We start from the raw sequence: 20,750 nt of genomic DNA on the forward strand, positions 1-20,750 counted from the left end.
TATATAGAAAAATAGCCTTCTGGAAAAACCATCTTGAAAAATCATAGGTTTATCTTCTGTTTTATCAAATCTCAAGATCTTGAGGGGCTTTCTGGAAATATCAGCCCTGGGCAGTCCTACCATTTTCACAGGCCTTTCCCTTAAAGCTGGGTGGACAATGACATCTTTTGGTCAGAAGATCACAGGTACCTCCATTCTGACAATCACAGCTTTACTTAAAAGACTCTTTCCCACTGATTTCTGCAGAATAAGCTAGAAAAAAAATGCCAGAGGTGAAAAGCAGTGAAACATGTTCACTATGAGCAACTAGTATTTAAGTAGAGTGATTTTTTTTTCTAAGAGATAACCAGTTGTTGAAATCTCTACAATTTGCACACCAGGTAGGAGTCTCCAGCAACTTTTAATTTGTGTGGCATTGGGTCCGGAGAGATAGCATGGAGGTGAGGCATTTGCTTTGCATGCAGAAGGACGGTGGTTTGAATTCCGGCATCCCATATGGTCCCCTGAGCTTGCTAGAAGCGATTTCTGAGTGTAGAGCCAGGAGTATCCCTGAGTGCTGCCGAGTGTAACCCAAAAAACAAAACAAAAAAAAATTAATTTGTATGGCATAATAGTTTCTGAGAGAAGTAAATATATTTATCAAGTTAAAATATTACTGAAGTATTAATAAAAATGTTCACAAGACAAATGTTTAGCCAAAAATATAATGCTTGATATCAAACCAACTGAGGTAGTTTCAGTGCATGACCCTTACATATCTTAATGAGAAACAACTATATATTTTATTTAGAAAATTATTAAATTATTTTAAAATACTAATTTTTAAAGTAGTAACAAATAAAATCTAAGATTGTTTGGAGGCTACCATGGTGGTTTTCATTGACAAAGATTGATTAGTAAACAGCTGTTGTCTTCAGTTTGTTGTTTATTTTAGGAAGTGTTTACGGTAATATTGCATCAAAAAGTTGGGGGTTAGTCTGTGACATTTTTTTTCATTATTTTTTCTTTTTTTTTAATCCTTTTTTTTATCCTATTTTTTGTGACCTTTTTTTCAACTAAACTTTGTTCAGTTGTTGAAATAATTTCAATAATCTTTAAAATCAACAAATGATTATAAGTTAAATTCTAAAACTACACTTATATATAAATCACTTGTATATCAATATACATATAAATTTACACACAAATTTATATGTATATACATATAAATTTATATACATATATTATAAACACATTTATTTAAAAAATACATTTTAATTTTCATACATATATTTAAACAAATTATACCCTCTATCATGCATCATGCCATTGCAAATACTGACAAGAAAATTGGCTACTTATTCACTTTTTCCTTTGCTTTAAAATCCTAATTAACTAAAGAAATAAAAAGAAAAAGTAGGAAATATGGCAACAAATATAGGTTAATTGCAAATTTATGCTTCATTTTGTTAGGCAGATTCTCATAGAAACTACAGAGGTTATATATATATATATATATATATATATATATATATATATATATACACATACACACACATGCACACACACACACACACACACACACACACACACACACACACACACACACACACACACATATATATATGCAATCCTCTAAAATTTACTAAAGTTTTACCACTTGGATCAACTCTCTCCATCACCATGATACTATTGTGACCTGTGGATTAGTTTCTAAAACTCTCAGAAGATGTCTCTTGGATAGTTATCTTTACCCTATAATCATAATACATATAACATATATGAGGACATATTATATGACAATGTATGTAACCAAAATTAATATATTGCCATAGCTTCTCTTGCTTACTTCTCTAAATTACTTAAGATCTGACTGTTTTGGTAACCTTGATTTATATATTTTGACCTTTTATAGGTGAAGTATCATAATTTTAATTAATAAATATTAATAAAATTTTAATTTTATGGAGAACTAATGCTGATTATAATGTGATTATTGAATATAACATAAAGATACTTTCTCCATTTTATTTAATGCATGATAGAGCAATCACCAAGTTTTGATATTGTAAAAGTACAACAAATTAAAGAAAACAAATTAGGCATCTTTGTTTTATAAAGAATAAAATGAGCAGCTGACTGCAAAATGTAACTTTTATAGAAGATATGCTAATTTATATTGATCAAAAGTGATTTTATACTTAAGCTCTATTACATAGATACATATAGAAAATATGGTCACATTTTAAAGAAACTTTCTTGGGTTATTTTAGCACATAGAGTAATGGCTTCTACACAAGTGTTTTTGTGTTTCTATATTTTTTGTTTTCTATATTTTTAAATTATTGGATTATTAAGTTCCCAGTAAGCAGCATTGAAAATTTGTCTATACTTGATGAATATCACCACTTAAAGTAAAATTTATTCTTTCCATAAAACAGTCTACTTTTATCCCAGACTCCTATTATAAAATATAAATTATTTTAAAGGGAATAGTTTTTAGCCAGAATACATAAAGGGTTCTAATTATTCACCATATTGTACTTCAAAAGCTCTTTAACCTGACTCAACAAACACCTACATGCCACACCTTATAGTGGAAAGATGAAAAAAAAAATAGTGATATAGTTGCAGTTACATAAAGATAGGAGAAAATTTGCAGATTGAAATTTAAAAGAAGGAACCCCCGAGTAAAATCCTGAAGAATTGGTCTAGAGTACAGTATAAGGTCAGGATATACAAAGTTATCCTTTCAACAATTCTACTCTTTTCTAAATCCCTTTAGTCTTCCTCTTTTGTATGACTTAAGACCAATGCATATATTTTACCAATTCTCTTACTAAAAATAATGCAGAAAAAAATGGATTTTCTACATTTTCTGGAAAACCATTCTTTATACTTATGGATAACCCATTCCCCAGCTTTTCTCCTCTATTTCTGTTTCAAATAAAGTTTCTTCTAAATATGGTCATCTCCTCTCCAGTCCACAACTTTCAGTATTGTCCAGTCTGAGGAAAAGAATCTGAGGCTCTAGGAACATAGGAACATCCAGAGAGCTAATTTATATACTCTATCCTTAGTTTCTTCTTAATAATATGAGTCTTTGATGATGCCAAATATTAATTAATATAAAGTCTTATACAAAAGAGTTTCTGTAAATAATTAAAATTTAAAATGAGAATGAATAAATTTTTTACTCACCAACTTTGTGCAATGAAATAAGTTTTCCATAAACATCTTTTCAATCTTTGTCCTCACCTTCATCTTGGTAGGTGGGAGACAGAGAGGCAGCCACATAATAAAGCAGCTGAGGTTGACTTTTGAATAGAAGGCGTGGAAATCTCACAACTTCTAATTGCTCTTCTTCTTCTTCATCTTCTTCTTCTTCTAACTCATCATCATCTAAAGCTAAGAAAGACCACACAGGAAAATGCCTGGATTGGACATGCTGCTTCAAAAAAAAAAAAAAAAAAAAAAAAAAACTGAGCAAGGACGGATAAGAGAAATGAGAGTTTGAACTAGACAGACATGGCAGGGGGCAACTGAAAAGAAAAATTCTTTGAAAAGTCCATATCAAAAAGTCTATTGTAAATGAAGGTGAGTAGCAGTGAGCACAAAGTTGAAAATGTAGCGTTGAGAACAAAAGATAAAGTCCCAGATCTCAGTCTGTGAAGAAAGAAAGGGGAGGAGAGGTTGAGTTAAAGAATGTGTGTCTCTGTTGCCCCAGAAGAACAAGCTGAGGGCTGAAGTAGTATCCAAAAGATTCAATAAAATTAATTCTTCACAGTGACTTACGGATGCAAGTTTTCCCATCACTTCCAATTCTGTAGCCTTCTTCACAAGAACAGTCATATGCTCCCACAGAGTTAATACAAAGCTGCTCACAGACTAAACTGATATCCAGACATTCATCCACATCTAGAAAAATTTTAACCAAGTCTGCGTTTAGGTATTGGCAAATAAAATAAACATTGTGAACTCATGTTAATACTTGTGTTTCTCTTGGAATTTTTGTTAGTTCCTAAACACGGTAATAGCACATTGTCACAGAATAAGCATATTATCCAAACTCTTTCTCAAATATATCCTGCAATTTTTTTTATTAATGTCAAATTTTGCTGTACCACCTCTCCATATACAAGTTGTTTCTGAAGCTTTGTTTATAAGATATTGATAAAGAATTTGAAATATCATAATGTCCTAGGCTCAAGTAGTATACCATTTTTTAAAATGTTCTTTTGTTCTGAAATTGATCACTGTCTATGATGAAATATTTATTCTATGCCTAACTTTGTACAATTTATGGGGGATTTTAGAGATAGAAAAGCCTAAACCTTGATTTCATGAACTTACTGCATGTGCCTATATCTGAGTCCAGACTGGTAAATGTCTTCAGAATAATAACGTGTCCTTTAGAAATCTGAAACCCATGGACTATGCTTTAGGTTGTGAAAACAACTTCATCTTGTATACATAGACCCATGTTTATACATTAGTTTCACACAATAGTATCTTGCTTACTTCTACTTTAGAGCAGATGGTATGTGAAATTAAATTCATTTGACCCTCTCAAAATATGGTAATTGCAACATGTTCTACTGTGTTTAGAATATCTATGCATCATATTTCTATGATCTGTACGGTCAAGGAGTTTGGTGAATTATATGATGTAATACAACTGTTATCCTCAATAGAACTCACAATTCTTGTCTGTGCAAAAAGAGATGCTATTTTTATCTAGGCACTAAAGTTAACAAGTTTTCTTATTACTAAAATAGTTATCAATAATCTAATTTTATTTTTATTTAAAATATAGATATAATAGTGCTGATAAATTGATGAAAATTCAAACTAAACATCTGTGGCTAAATTTAAAAATGGAATGATAGCAATGACTTAATAAGCTAATTTTATTGAATTAAAAACTGAATTAACTATCCACTACATTCAAACTCTCGTTTTATATATATATATATATATGTATATATACATATATATATATGTATGTATGTATGTATAGGATGTGGGAGTTATCCCAGAGATATCCCAGGGGCTACTAGGGCCATACCTAGAAATGCTTAGAGGCTGAAAAGTGTTGGGAATTGAAACCAGGCTATTGACATGCAAAGCCATGCAAAACCATTTGAGTCAAATCCTTGGTCTTGCCTATGACATCATTATAAAACATATAAGCTATGTGAATACATTTTAATAAATTAAAAAAACTATAAAACAAATCTTAATATTTGCAATAGTTATGCAAATGTCAAGTTCTTTGTCTTCTGATAGATTTAGACCAGGGCTCAAGAATTGTCAATCTTTTCACTATTGCTCTCTAAGTCACATTCTGGGGATCATTACTGGGCTTAAGGAATTACCCTTTTAAATAACATGCTTTGGTTCAATCCTCAGTACTATATATTATTGCTTAAGTATCATATGGTATATTCTTGGAAAATCCTGCTCACTGCTGAGTATGACTATGGCTCTACAAATCCTGGGAGAGTACCCAGGCCTTTCGCACATCACTTGGGAGAACAGAAATAAAATACAATGACATGAAATAAAAATAAATAGAATGAGTTTCAGCAGACAGCTTTCTAATTTAATTCAAGTTTGCCATGAGTAATTTCGATGACAGTGTGCTAAGGCATGTCCAAAGCTCTCACTTGCCTACATATATTAAATTAGTTAAAATTTATTATGTGCCAGCGAGTACTGTTATAACAATAATAGTGAATTTATGAGATTTCTGTGTCAATAAATATATGTCATAATTTGAATCTATTATGCTTCAATTGGCCCTCCAGTCTTCTTTTTTAAATTTGTTTTTGATCCATACTTAAATTAAACTCAGTTTCTTCCTTGCTCTGTTCTTAGAACTGGGGACCATATACTGTGCTATGAACAGGCAAGTGCCTTATCCTCTGTATTATCTCTCTTTCTCCACTAATCATATTGTTATATATAATTAATTGGTAAGGACCTAAAGATGATATTGAGACCACCATTTAAAAACCCATCTTGTTCTTATAATAGAAAAAGTTAGACCCATATAGAAATATAAGTCTCTTTAGTGTCAGTTCTATATTTCCCACCCTGACCCTTTCTTGATGTGTCAATGTGTCTCTTCTATTTATTACCCATCACACACACACAAAAAAAAAAAATACAGAGTCTTAGACTAAGAAATTTACCATCACATCTACAACCATCAGAACTGAGTCGAAAACCGTCTGAACAACCACATTCATAGCCTCCTAAATAGTTGATACAGAGCTGGGTACAGCAGGACTCTCCATTTTCACATTCATCAACATCTGAAGGGAAAAGGACACCTTTATTATTTAGAGACAGAGATATGAACTATGCTTTAGAAGAACTGATAGTTTGGAGATGGATGGAGCAATAGCACAGCAGGTAGGGCTTTTGCCTTGCACCTGGGTAACCTGAGTCAATTCCAGGCATCTCATATGGTCCCTCCAGCTTGTCAGGAATAATTTTTTAGCTCAGAGCCAGGAGTAAACTCTGAGCACACTAGATGTAGCCCCAAAACAAACTAAAATATTTTAAAAAATAAAATAAATAAAGAATAACTGATAGTCTTCTAATTAAAAATGTTTTTAATTTTTCCCTATTTTTCAGGTCACTAAGTATATAGGCTTTGAAATAAAAAATAATAATAAGACCATATTTGGGTATATGGTTTTCTTGCATGCTTTTCTTATCCCTGCTATTTGTTTTTAAAGTATGTAAATAATCTTTAAATGCATTATTTGGAGACAAGAAAAGAGGTCTTTGCTATATTTTCAGTTTAAACAGCAATCTGACTGAATAAACAGAACTTGAAAAACAAGTTAAAAAAAAACAGCTTGAGAAAAAAAAGAGACAAATATTCTCTTTACTGAGCATTTGATAGCTGCAAAGAAGAAGCGGTTTTAGACCCCATAATATAGTGTTCTGAAACTTTTGATGTAGAAAATACTTTCTCTTTAACAAAGGGATTCAAACAACAGGGAAGAAAAAGAGAAACTGCTATTCAAAGAGTGGGCAATCATTTTAAATATTACATTTTAAATTACAGAGTACTCCAGGCATTTGTTTAAACTTTTCTTCTATCTGTCCATATGTCTCTCTTTCTTTAACTTTTTAATTATGCTTTGAGTACAATGAATAGGGTCTAGGGTTTTCCATTACAATTGGTGACACAATAATCACATAATATATATCAAATAAAAATAGTTTTCTAAATAATAATGTGTATGTTTTCTTAAAGATGTTAATCTAGAAGCCTGCAAACCTGTATGTTTTATCCTGAAACAGCATTGCTCTGTGAAAAATGAAAATGCAGCAAAAGATGTTAAAAATGCATAATCCAAACAGTTATCTGTTAATCCTAAACTTTTGAGATAAACATTTGTAAAAGAATTGGTTAAGGAGTAGAAACGGAATCTTCATCCAATGATTTGCATAGGTTTGACACCTGGGAATTGCTTAGTTTTGATTTTGCTCAGAAGTCTTTTTAGTTCAATTCCACTCTGTTTGTTAAGCTGCTAAATAGGGTAGCCTGTCAGTGCCAAGTTTACAATATCTTTGTAACAGCATGAGCAGCCACAGATACAAAGGTCAGTGTCTCAATTAACCTTAAAAGGGGACTGATGTAAAAAAATACAGACAAGAAAGAAAAAAATGAAAGAAAACATATTCACAGTGGAGGTGAGTGGGTTACTAGAAAATGCCTAAAGGAAGGTCATTTGAAAACAAATGTTCTGCAAAATGTTATAAGAACTATTACTCACTGTCCTTAATATTTATTTTTATTTCTTTATATTAAATTCTGAAATTTTCGTATTAAATAAAATGGTATATAGATGACAAAAATATGTTTAGAAGAAGTGGGGCTGGGCAATAGCACAGGACTTAAGAGCATTTGCCTACTACGCAGCCAGCCTGAGTTTGATCCCTTGCATCCCATATGGTCCCCAGAGCCTGCCAGATGTAATGATTTCTGAGCACAGAACCAAGAGTAACCCCTAAGTGCTGCAAAATGTGTTCCAAAACCCAAAAATAAATAAATAAATAAAATATCATCTGTTGTGTTTTATATTTTTCTTATTTCAGGACTTAATGTCTCTGATCTGATACTAACAGAGTTAGGTAATATACAAGTCTCAGGATTTTATGCTTTCAGTGAAAATGAATTACAATTGCATTATATAATTGGAAAATGAGTTCCTCTGAATGACTACAATAAAAGATCTATTTTTATCTCTTTATTTTCATTTTTCTGAAGCAATTCTAAACTTTTTTTATGTCTATAATACAGTCTGAAACTTAACTCAAACCACAGCCTTCAAACAACATAGCATTGTAAAATCAACTGTTGGGTCCAGAATGATGTACAGTAGGTAGGATATTTGCCTTGGACATAGCCCTGAAGATGATCAGATATGGTGAAAAAAAAATAAAAAGATGTGGAAGAAAGAAAGAAAGATAGAAAGAAAAATGAGGGAGGGAGGAAAGAAAGAAAGAAGGAAAAGAAAAAAGGAGGGAGGGAGGAAAGAAAGAGAAAAAAGAAAAAAGAGGGAGGGAAGAAAGAAAGGAAGGAGGGAGGAAAGCAGGCAGAAGGAAGGAAAGAAGATGAAAAGAAAGGAAGGAAAGTGGGTGTGGCCTCATCCCCCCATTCTTCCCAGGTAACTTGATCATACCTGCAAGACCCCACCCATTCCTGGGAGGAGTCTTGGAAAGGTTAGATAAGGCTTTGACTAGAGAGGATTAGGCCGCTTTTGGTCTTTTGCCAGGATGGAGGTTGGAGGTGACATGGATGAAAGAAGTAAGATGCAGGACTAGCTAAGAATGGCATGCGTAAATGGTTAGCAGCCACATCTGTTGGCCAGGGCAATAAAGATGTTATCTCTCTGGAAGCCTGCCTGTGAGTGAATTCAATACCCGTTGCTTTCCTGGACCCAGAACCACCAGTTGGTGGGGGATGGAGCCACGTGGCGGGGCCTAAGAACAAAGGCCTACATCCACCATCCAAGCCCACCATAAGGGCTGTAACTCTACAAGTGGGGAGGAAGGAAGGAAGAAAGGAAGAGGGGGAAGAGGAAGAGAGGGAGAGAGGAAGGAAGGAAGGAAGGAAGGAAGGAAGGAAGGAAGGAAGGAAGGAAGGAAGGAAGGAAGGAAGGAAGGAAGGAAGGAAGGAAGGAAGGAAGGAAGGAAGGAAGGAAGGAAGGAAGGAAGGAAGGAAGGAAGGAAGGAAGGAAAGGAAGGAGAAAGGAAAGAAGGAAGGGAGGGAGGGAGAAAGTCCCATCAGTTGCAGAAGGGATTTAATTTATACTAAAGATTACTATCAGTGTTGACAAGAGTGTCTCAAAAAAAAAAAAAGATTTTTATCCACTGCTTATGGGAATATTTCCTGGTTTAATCTCTGTTGAACAGAGTTGATATAGATCAGTAAACTAAGAATTGAGCTGCCATATTAAACAGCAATTCTACCTGTGGGGATTTAGAAACAATCATTAGAAAGAAAATGTGGATACCATTATTCATTGCATTTCTTAGTAAAACAGCTATGATTTGAAATCAACAGGAACCTAGATTTCCAATAATAAGTAGATCGTTAAGATGTTTATAAAATAAAATTGAATATTATGAAGCTGCAAGGAACAAAAAACCCACACAATTTGCTACAACATGTATGAAACTGGAAGATATATATATACAGTGAAATGAAGTATGTCAATAGATGGACACACATAAATGATCTTACTATATGTATTATATAAAATAATAAATCATAAATAATATAATAAGTGCATTATATTACACTTAATAATATATTAATATATATTATATTATAATATAATAATTACATTTTTCTTTCAGATTATATATAACTGATACAATAAAGCTGAAGATGCAATTATGTTACCAATAAATTAAAGATCAATATACATGAATTTGTTTCTACATGAAGTAGAGAAAATAAGATACCAGAAGTATTTGTTGTTTGAAATACAAAATTGAATTGTTTAATAGGTCTAATATTTTTATGAACTAAAACTCATAAATTCATATAGTTTTTAAATTTTTAATCTGTATATTCAAATTAGCATTAAATAAAAGAATGTCTTCTACAAATTAATCTATTTTTTGCTTTTTTTCTGAGACTGAGACTTTTCCATTTACTTTCTCTTGCAATTTGAGATGACTCATGGCAGAATTATGAAAGAAGGGCTGAATAAATCCTGAACTATGAAATCAGATGAAGGACCACCATACATTACCTATGCAAGTCTTCTCATCTAAATCAAGATGGTATCCTTGGTCACAGAAACAGTGAGGTCCACCAACAGTGTGCTCACAATGATGGGAACAACCACCATTATTCTTTTCACAGCTGTTGACAATTTCCAATTCAATTCCTTTTTAAAACAAGCAAAAAAAAAATGTCAGTGGGTATATACTCTATTCAGAAGATGATGAATTTTACTGAAAATTTATCAAAACTCTAAAGAATTTTTAAAATATGAAAGCTATTAAATATTATTAATGTCATGTCACATGGAAATGAGTACAATTATATAAATAATATAACAAATATGGTTGATACTAAATACTAATACTAATTTTTGAAATACCAAATCAAAATGTTAATGAACCAATAATGTTTAATTAGTGAAGTGATGCAGAAAGGTTAGTATGTCTACTGTTAGCTATAACACTTACCTAAAAAATACTACTAAGATTTTCAGCATATTTAGAACATAAAATACATATATACTGAATAAATGATCAGAGAACAAATAGTATGTTTGCAAACTTGTACTATCTTTACCTAAGCTAATTATTATTATATATTCTCTTTAGAGTCCACAAAAACATTGTTAGGCATAACAGTTAAACAAAACTACAAACATAACTGCAAAACAAGTGTAGCTAGTATCTTATTAGTGAACTAATAAGTTTTAATGGAAAGGAGAGTAACTTATTACATCATACATTTTAAAACTTATTACCTATATCAAACATTTTAAGTTTGGTGCATACCACTAATTTTTGGCATTTGAGCAGCCAATTGTTCTCATCACACAAACATAATCAGTCATTGCTATTTCACCACTGCCTTCTGTGATTCTGCATTTGTGCTACTTGAACATACATCATCTTAATGAAAACATACATAGAGACACTGCATTCTATTATTTTTTTATTACTTTGGAGGCACACCTCAATGTTCTTCTGTCTCAAGTAACACACCTAGAATTACATGAGTATGTCATATGATGCCAGGGATTAAAGAAGATATAGCTACATGCAAAGCAAACACCTTGTATTATTATTCTGTGTTCCAACTTACTTCCAAACCAAACCTATGAATACATTGAAAGAAAATTTTCTTCTATTTTCACAGTAAAATAAGGGTGCTTAGGATTCTGGCACTCAGCGAGACTATCATTCAAAATGTCTAGATTGCAACTGCTGCTATAATTTCTGTAAAGTCATGAAAGAAATCATGCTCTCTGATCTCCAGATTCTAATGAGGACAGACAATATTACCCTATATTTCTCCCATTTTTCCATATTTACCCATATTTCCCCATCTATACTTCTGTATCATCATGTGCCCTGATTGTCTTGCATTGATATAATTCATAACAGACTGCAAAATACATTTTAAAGGAATTAATAAGCAAAAGAAGAAATATCTAAGACATATTATTGTTGAAAACCAAAAAGCTTGATTTATAAATAGCTAGCTTATAATTGGGCCAAATTAGTCTAAAGAAAAAATTAAAATAATGAAAGGAACTGTTTTTATAATATTTTAATTTATATTTATAGCAGTGCACATTTCAAATCTTGGTTTGTTATTCTTGTTATTTTTCTTCAGATATATTGGCTTATAAACTGCACAGATTTATAAACAGATGTTTTAAAATGTATAAATATGAACCATTAAAACTATCTGTGAAAAATAAAATACATACTCTAATATATAATTCTTTCTTAAGAAAAAGTTGATATGTGTGTCCTAAAGCAGATAACATGTAATATTCAGGTATTGCAATAAAATATCTTAAAATATTTAAAGTAGTTTTTATATTTTACATAGGGAACAAATAATCATGATTTGCTCGATGTACTAAATATATTTTATCTATTCAAATAATAATTTCTCTTGTTATTTGTGGGAAAAATTTAGGTCTTACTGAATCTATAATTTTATAATTTATAGATGATAGATAATACTATTTAACTCATAAATTATAAGGTTTCCATTTACTGTTTTGTAAAATATTTTGAGAAAATCTGAGTTAATATAAACTTGTTTTTATCTTTTTGGTTTCTGGGCTACACCTGGTGATGTTAAGGGATTACTCCTGGCTATTTGCTCAGAAATCGCTCCTGGCAGGCTCGGGGGACCAGATGGGACTCCGGTAATCTAACCAAGGTCTGTCCTGTGTCAGCTGCATGCAAGGCAAAAACCTTACCACTGTGCAATCGCTCTGCCCCTTCTTTTTTTGGTGATTTTTGGGCCACATCCAGTGATGCTCAAGGGTTACTTCTGGCTATGTGCTCAAAATTGCCCTTGGCTCAGGGGACCACATTGGAGACAGGGAGTGGAAGGGGATCGAACCACAGTCTGTCCTAGTCAGCCGCCTGCAAGACAAACATCCTGCCACTGTGCCACTGCTCCAGCTCCAATTATGGGACAAACATCCTACCACTGTGCCACTGCTCCAGCTCCAATTATTTTTCATAGTAAATATTTTTATAGTAAACAATGATCATGCTAAAATACACTAGCTATTAACATATTTTATTCATAATTTTTCATGTTCTAAAAGATTTAATATATGGGTTTTAAAGCAATTCAAACTACCAACTTTCACCAAAATATTTTTGTATGTAAGTTAGTAAATATTGATTTAAGTACTACAGAAAAATAGCCACATGTTCACATAAGAAAAAAATAAATGTAAAAATACATCACATCTATTTAACTCAAGGGCAAATAGCTTTCCCAAGTAAGTTCTACAGAAAACTTATACCTCATAACTCTAGCAAAATATCTTTTCCATGGTAACTAAGAATGTTCCACTTAGATTGTTAGTTTTATTTCAGGCATTGTAAAATTAATTTTTCTCCTAAACTGCTAGCCATATAAAACCTCAAAATATTAAAATAAAAGAAAAATTTGGGGGGCCAGAGCGGTGGTGCTAGAGGTAAGGCGTCTGCCTTGCAAGCACTAGCCTAGGAAGAACCACGGTTGAGGTTCGATCCCCCTGAGTCCCATATGGTCCCCCGAGCCAGGAGTCATTTCTGAGCGCATAGCCAGGAGTAATCCCTGAGCGTCAATGGGTGTGGCCCCAAAACAAAAAACAAAAACAACAACAAAAGAAAAAATTTCAGCCACATTTCTCTTGGATTCCTCAGGACAACGAAAGAGTAATTTCAGAAGATGAATCTTAAATAACTGACCACATTTTGCTATTAACTTACTATTTGGTTTGCTATTTAAAAGATGAATTTCACCAAATTAAAACTGCTTAATATTTAATCAATAGAAATATATCAATATATCTGAAGGCTATGTTGGCAACCAAGCCATTCACAAAATGTAGAATTTAATACAATGGAGTTCAGTGGAAGAAAAAGGGGAATTCAGTAATGTTAAGAACATTTCTTCATGGAGGAATTTAGGTAAGAACAGAGGCCTATTTTATTTATCTCCTGCATTTCCCTTCTTTTATTAGATTTATATATTTTATACAACCTTATGAGTAAATTTAAACTATAATTTGTTTGAAGACTAAAGATCATATGTTATATCACAGTTCTGTGAGGGTACAGAAAGTTGGAGGTAAGTGTGACAACTAGAACATTCTTCTTTATGGTGCCATTACTGGATACGAATAATACATGTTCATCATTGGGCATGGTTTTTATGTGTAAAATGAAGGAAAATGTCTGTGATAGGTTAGCAATATAATTTATTTTGGAAAAAAAAGCTAGTTCAAACTGTTTTTTATTTATTTATTTTTATTTATTTGTTTTTTATGGCCACACCTGGTGACACTCAGGGGTTACTCCTGGCTATGTGCTCAGAAATCGCTCCGGGCTTGGGGGACCATATGGGACACCAAGGGATTGAACCTCTGTCTGGTCCCTCAAACTGTTTTTTAAATTAAACATCTTTCCTCGGCAGTCTTGTGAGATACCTTCTATAGGCTCTTTTGTCTATACTGTCTTTTGAGGTAATAAGTAAAGCAATTAACTTTGTGATTATAGCAAGACATGCAGTCCCAGACGCATTGCCTGTTCTCAATATTACTACCTCCTTCATATTACTAAATACTGAAGATTTTCCTAGTTAAAAAAATAGTGTGATGTTTTGTTTCAATTGTTAGCTGCAGTAGCAAATTAAATAAATACATTTTATTGATAATTTAAGAAACAAGGAAGGATAAAGTGAACATGTTATAAAATTATAAGAGAAAGATTTGTTAAACATATAGGATGATATTGACAACAAACATTCTGAGGGCAAAGATATAATTGCCATATTGTCTAAGCATTGAATAGTTATAGTTCTGAATGTAAATAAAGCAAGTTATAGTTTTATGGTTGTGCTTCAAACAGAAGAAAATAATCACTTGTTCAATTATAGATAAAATGGGGAAAGAAAGAAACACAGAAAAGACAGAGCCTATAGATGACAAAGAAAAATGTATTTCTGAATTACAATGTTCACATAGAGGAAGGATAAGAATAAAACTCCCTTTTGAAAATGAAGATAAGTAGAAGATAAATGGAGCTGAGAAATATTTATATAGGAAATATGGAACTCAAAGATATCTATATTAGAGAGTTTTATGTCGAGTAGAGAAAAATATATTGTCATATATAGAGTACCAGTAAATTTAAAAAATGAAAAATAAAAGTTACAGTACTACTAATATCAGTAAATAATTCAGCATATTAGCATTCTAAAATATATCTAACAAGGGATATATAAAATCACATAACTGAGTCTACAAGAGGAAGTAGGTAAGAGTCTATGATCTGTGTCATCATTTTTATTTCATTGTTTTCTTATTTTCTTATTGATTTCTTATTGGATTTCAACACAGGAATCTCTCCTGAAAGGCTCAGGTGTCCATATGGGCTGCATGCAAGACAAACCCCTACTCATTGTACTATTGCTACGGCTCCTGTATAATTTGGTGGGCACATAAGGTAGTGCTCAGTGGTTACTCTGGCTCTGAGCTCACGAATCATTCCTGGAGATGCTTGGGGGACCATATGGAATATGGAGAATCAAACACAGGTCGGTTGCTTGCAAGGCAAATGCCCTACCCACTGTACTTTCTTTCCAGGTCCATGTATTATCATTTTAGACATCTTTATTAAGTAAATATAATGAGAGAGGTGGGAGGGAGGGAGGGAGGGAATAAGAGTAGGAAAGAGGGAGGGCAGAGCCAGAGAGAGAATTCCATAAAGTGAAGAAAGAATAATTCACATTTGATCTGGGATGTAGGTAAGACAAGAATAATTTGGACCTATATCATCATTTTTAAAGAAATAAATATAAAGTTGAATTGATAAAAGAAGAGGAAAAGACCAAATGTCTTTAAAGACATTTAAAGAGGTGTTGTAAATGATTAGAATTGAAGGGGAGAGGAGAGGGTTGACATGGAACGGTTCTAAACACTAACTGTGTCATATATAGAATTATAGAAATATTCCTTATATTTTTGGTTCCTTAAGTTCTGTTAATTTTCTACTGTTTAATTTTCTTATAGGAGTTTATAGTGCTCTAATGTGTATCTATAGAATGGCAAAATGAAGAATGATGCTGATTCTTCATCGTTGGTGAAGAGAAACTCAAATTGCAAGATCTGAGACAAGACCCCAAGACCTGCAGGATTCTGTGCACTTAACACTAAGTTCTTGCTTAACTCTAATAGTTGAATTCTTATGCCAATGTTTTTCTATTTATTCGAATTAAAATATGACTGGCTTAAAATAATATATTACAATCATATGTAATAGTGGGGTCAATTGTATCTCTGCCACAAGTGAAACATTTTCAAAATCTGCTTTGTTAAAATATCCAGTGCTAGTTTTTTTTTTTCTTTTTCTAATTGTTAGTTTGGTTGGTTGGTTATTCTTATAGTTCTAAATCCCATATATCCCTAGGCAACTCTCTTTCTACTTACTGTAACACTGTTTTCCATCAGCTCCAAGCTCAAAGCTAGGGTGGCAAGTACAACTGAAAGCCCCATCTGTGTTCACACAATTATGGCTACAGTGAGCAAGTCCTTCTGCACATTCATTTATGTCTGTGGAAAGAAAAGCAAGAGTTATGAAAGTGAGGCACAGAATAGAATTATTTGTAAGCTATAAAAATGATTTAAAGCAGTCACTTCGCTTTAAAGCCTGACTTTTGATGTTAACCCTGAAATATAGCAGAATTCAATTTTCAAATAAACAACAGCACTGATCACACTAATTATAGTATTGGTCTGATGTTCTCAAATATTTGTTTCTATTAAAAGTTGCTAGTATTTGTTAATTTTGATAGTACTAAAAGAAAACACAAGCTAGGTTTTATTTATCCCCTCATAAAATAGATATATAAATATATAGTATTATAAACATATATGTAACAGTATATAAATAGATATATTCCTTGTTTTTAAGATATATATGCAATCATAAAATGGTAGCTACAACATTTAATGTATATGGTATTTGTGTTCATAAACAAAGCAGACTTGAGGCTTTCATATTTAGTAATCCATGGCACTTTTGTATATAATTACTGCATGGTAGTGACTTGTTTTCACTGTCTTCTTTCTAATTCTAAATAGCAAATTCTATTAAATTTAATTTTGTGACCTAAGTAGTTTCTTTCTCTTCTGTCCTTTATATGGATAGTAAGCAAAGACAAATGGTCCATCATTGCTCCTTCCTGATACTGTCATTCCTACCAGCCCATAATGATGAATACTGAGAAGATTTTGTAAAAACTCAGAGTAGAAAATGGAATTTTTGTAAAATCCTACACATCATTCCTACCAGCCCATAATGATGAATACTGAGAAGATTTTGTAAAAACTCAGAGTAGAAAATGGAATTTTTGTAAAATCCTAAGTAAGAAATAACTTGGAGTACAGTCTTTCTAGGCATAATTTAAGGAGATCCAGCTATGTTCTTGGTGCTGAACTTCATAAATGCTGTGTAAACAGAACAGAAGCAAAAATAGTTTTGTTTGTTCGTTTGTTTGTAAATAAGAAAAGAATGTTTGGGGCCGGAGAGATAGCATGGAGGTAGAGTGTTTGCCTTGCATGCAGAAGGATGATGGTTCGATCCCATATGGACCCTTGAACCTGCCAGGGGTGATTTCTGAGAGTAGAGCCAAGAGTAGCCCCTGAGCACTGTTGGAAGTGACCCAAAAACCAAAAACCAAAAACCAAAAAAAAAAAAAAAGAAAAGAAAAGAATGTTTAAACAATTCACAAAAAATAAATTTGGGGGGTCACACCTGGTAGTGTGTGGGCTTACTCCTAGCTCTGCACTCAGAGATCATTCCTGGCATTATTCAGAAGACCATCTGTAGTGCCTGGAATAAAACAAGTCAAGCAAACAACCCACCCACTGTACTATATCTCCAGCCTATAATCCCCCCCCCCAAAAAAAGATCTGGTTTTGACATTAGAAAGAACTAATTAGAACTAATTTATTTACTATTTATTTTATTTATCTGAGTATTTTTCTGTTTCAAAAATTAGGAAACATTTCTATATTTCTCTAGTTAATCCAAACTGTATTTGATATCTGAAAAATATCTAGATAAAATGGATGGGCATCATAATTTCTCAGAATTTATTAAAACAAAGTATATCCCAAAGGAATGAATTAATTTATCAATTATAGTAACAGAGTTCTTTAAAATTTTTATCTTTAGTACTTTTTTTTTTATCTATTTCTAGGAAACAGAAATACATGATTTTGTATTTACGGAGTTCCTTTCTATTCGTTTTTTGTTATTATTCTTAATGTTATGAATACTCACACAAATATGTTTTCAATGGTCATTCCTACCTTCTAAAGTCTATAGAAAAAAGGTAAAAACTCCTTGTACAAGTCTAAAATTGAATTATATGATATGCTTAAGAATAAAAATCAGGGGGCGGGAGAGATAGCACAGCGGCGTTTGCCTTGCAAGCAGCTGATCCAGGACCAAAGGTGGTTGGTTCGAATCCCGGTGTCCCATATGGTCCCCCATGCCTGCCAGGAGCTATTTCTGAGCAGATAGCCAGGAGTAACCCCTGAGCAACGCCGGGTGTGGCCCAAAAACCAAAAAAAAAAAAAAAAAAAAAGAATAAAAATCAAAAAGTCTTAATATTGAAACTTTTTATATTATTTTGTAACTAATATTTTTGCTTTGTTTATAATTATCATAAAAATACGTTAAGAATGATCAAAAATAAAAGTAAAATGTTTTTGAGACATAATTAAAAATACAATTGTCTTAACTGTTTTATTAAAAATAAATACAATAAAATTCAAAGGATTTACACAATTAAGCCATTACTTTCAACTTTCTACCTCTGCAGGCCTTTGTATCTTCAGACAACTGGTACCCTGGGTGGCAGGAACACATGGCAACACCATTTTCAATCTGACAGATGTGGGAACATCCATTCCCACCTGTGCAAGGGTCCATCTCTGGAAGAAATTAAAGTGATAAGTTATAATTCATTAACTTCAGTTAGGTATACAGAGTGGAGGAGTAAGAAAAGCTCTAGAGTTAATTGGGGTCATTGGGTTTCTCATGATCAGAAAACTGGTAACAATTAAAGAAAGACCTTTCCCACTTTCAAATGGAACTAACAAAACATTTTCTATTTTGTGATCTTAACTATAAAGTATGAGCAAATTGAAACATAGAACAAGCCAAACAAGAATTGGTTTATTTTTATTCTTTCAAAAAGTATATCTAATGATCAAAACTAGCATCTGCAAGAACTCAAACATGAACCTTTGAATTTTTTCTTTTCTCCTTTCTTACTCATTTGAGCAACATATTCTTTATTTTATAAAACTTTCACCACTTCCATATTCTCTCATTCAGATAAGTAACTATGTTGAGAATTAGGAAAACTGGAGTTTTGGGGAGATTCTTACATAGTCTTATAACTATATGAGTTAAAATAAAGAAATTTAGATCTCATTGGATTGAGCCAACTGGCTTTATTTTTCATTTGCTTCAACCTACTATAATACATCTTAATCATATTCTTTGTAAGTCCCAAATAATATTAAGCCACATCGTTTATCAGATGGAAGAACTCACCAAATAAGTTTATTTATTAAAATGAAGAGGTAGTTGATTGTAACTGATGAGTTGAGTTTCAGGAATAATTATGTGAATCTAGCATTGTCTTCTTCATAGGCTGCTAAGTACATTCAGTTCAACTAACCCACTCTATCCAATACCTATAATTTATATTATGAATACTAGGAAAAGCAAAAAATATATAAAGTTCTCCCAGATTCACTCAGTTTCAATCCATATCACACCATAACATGCTTTAATTTAAGTGTTCTGTGAGAATAATTCCAGATTTTATTTACAAGAACAGAAGTGATACAAACCTGACAAATATATAAAAAGAGATGTAAATGAAGTTACACATACTTTTAAAACATTTTATTTATTACAGAACTGTGATTTACATTATTAATAGTTAGGTTTTAGGTACACACCACCAATTTGATACTTTTTTAATTGTTCTAAATTTTAGGATGATGAAGTGTTCTAAAACTTCTATTTAGTCAGAAAATTATATTTATATCTATTTATGGTAAATTTTGTTTTGTTCTGTTTTGATTTATTTGTGCCATTCCCTGATGGTGCTCAGGGCTTACTATTTCCACCTCTGTTCTCAGAGATCACTTTTGGTAGCAACTCAAGGTACCATATGAGGTGATGGAGACTAAACCAGAGTTAAGCACGAATATTTTTAATTAATCCCTGTACTGTTTATGGTTTAAATTTAGTGGAGGGCAGAGAAATAGCATGGAGGTAGGGTGTTTGCCTTGCATGCAAAAGGACAGTGATTCGAATTCCAGCGTCCCATATGGTTCCCTGAGCCTGCAGGAGCGATTTCGGGGCGTAGAGCCAGGAATGACCCCTGAGCGCTGCTGAGTGTGACCCCCCCCCAAAAAAAAGAAAAAAAAACATTTAGCGGAATGATTTTTTTCTAACTTTTATGTTGTAATGTGGCCTTCCAAATTTGTTTATACTTAAAAATGATAAGGCTTGACAAAGCTTACCTTTTTCTCGAGACAAATGAAAAGTATGGTAAAATACATGAAACAGTTATTTGTAAGTATTGAAAAATAAGAAGCAGAAGACCAAGAATCCTGAGTAAAAAAAGCAAAACTTTTGTTTTGATTTTCTGGATTCCAGAATAAGAAGGAAGAACCAAAAGAAAACCTATCACTCCGAAAGGAGCAAAAAATTGTAACTACTTTTGTTTGTTCGGTTAAGTTTGAGGGCTACATAGGAGATTCTCAAGGGACACTCCTGGCTCTGCAGTCATAAATTACAGATGGTGCTGCTCAGCAGAACATATGGGATGCCAAAGATTGAACCCAAGTTGGCTGCATGCAAGGCAAATGCCCTACCTGCTGTACTATTTCTCTGGCTCCTGTGACAGCTGATGCATCTAGAGTTTTAGGTGATTGAAA

The 20,750-nt window shown here is 32.5% G+C and overlaps 1 protein-coding gene across 1 annotated transcript in view; it reads right to left on the minus strand.

Annotated features, from left to right (window-relative positions):
- Window positions 1-3,220: 3,220 nt before the first annotated feature.
- Window positions 3,221-20,750, minus strand: part of LOC126011773 (EGF-like and EMI domain-containing protein 1) — a 178,782-nt gene continuing 161,252 nt past the window's right edge. Inside the window, exons 4-9 of the mRNA XM_049775572.1 lie at window positions 18,603-18,722; window positions 16,209-16,331; window positions 10,269-10,406; window positions 6,177-6,299; window positions 3,775-3,897; window positions 3,221-3,387 (exon numbers count right to left, since the gene is read on the minus strand). Of these exons, the coding sequence (XP_049631529.1) occupies window positions 3,221-3,387; window positions 3,775-3,897; window positions 6,177-6,299; window positions 10,269-10,406; window positions 16,209-16,331; window positions 18,603-18,722 (794 nt within the window). The remainder of the gene's footprint in view (window positions 3,388-3,774; window positions 3,898-6,176; window positions 6,300-10,268; window positions 10,407-16,208; window positions 16,332-18,602; window positions 18,723-20,750) is intronic.

The sequence above is a fragment of the Suncus etruscus genome, chromosome 6 (genome assembly GCF_024139225.1).
Source record: "Suncus etruscus isolate mSunEtr1 chromosome 6, mSunEtr1.pri.cur, whole genome shotgun sequence".
In the NCBI taxonomy this organism is placed as follows: Eukaryota; Metazoa; Chordata; class Mammalia; order Eulipotyphla; family Soricidae; genus Suncus; species Suncus etruscus.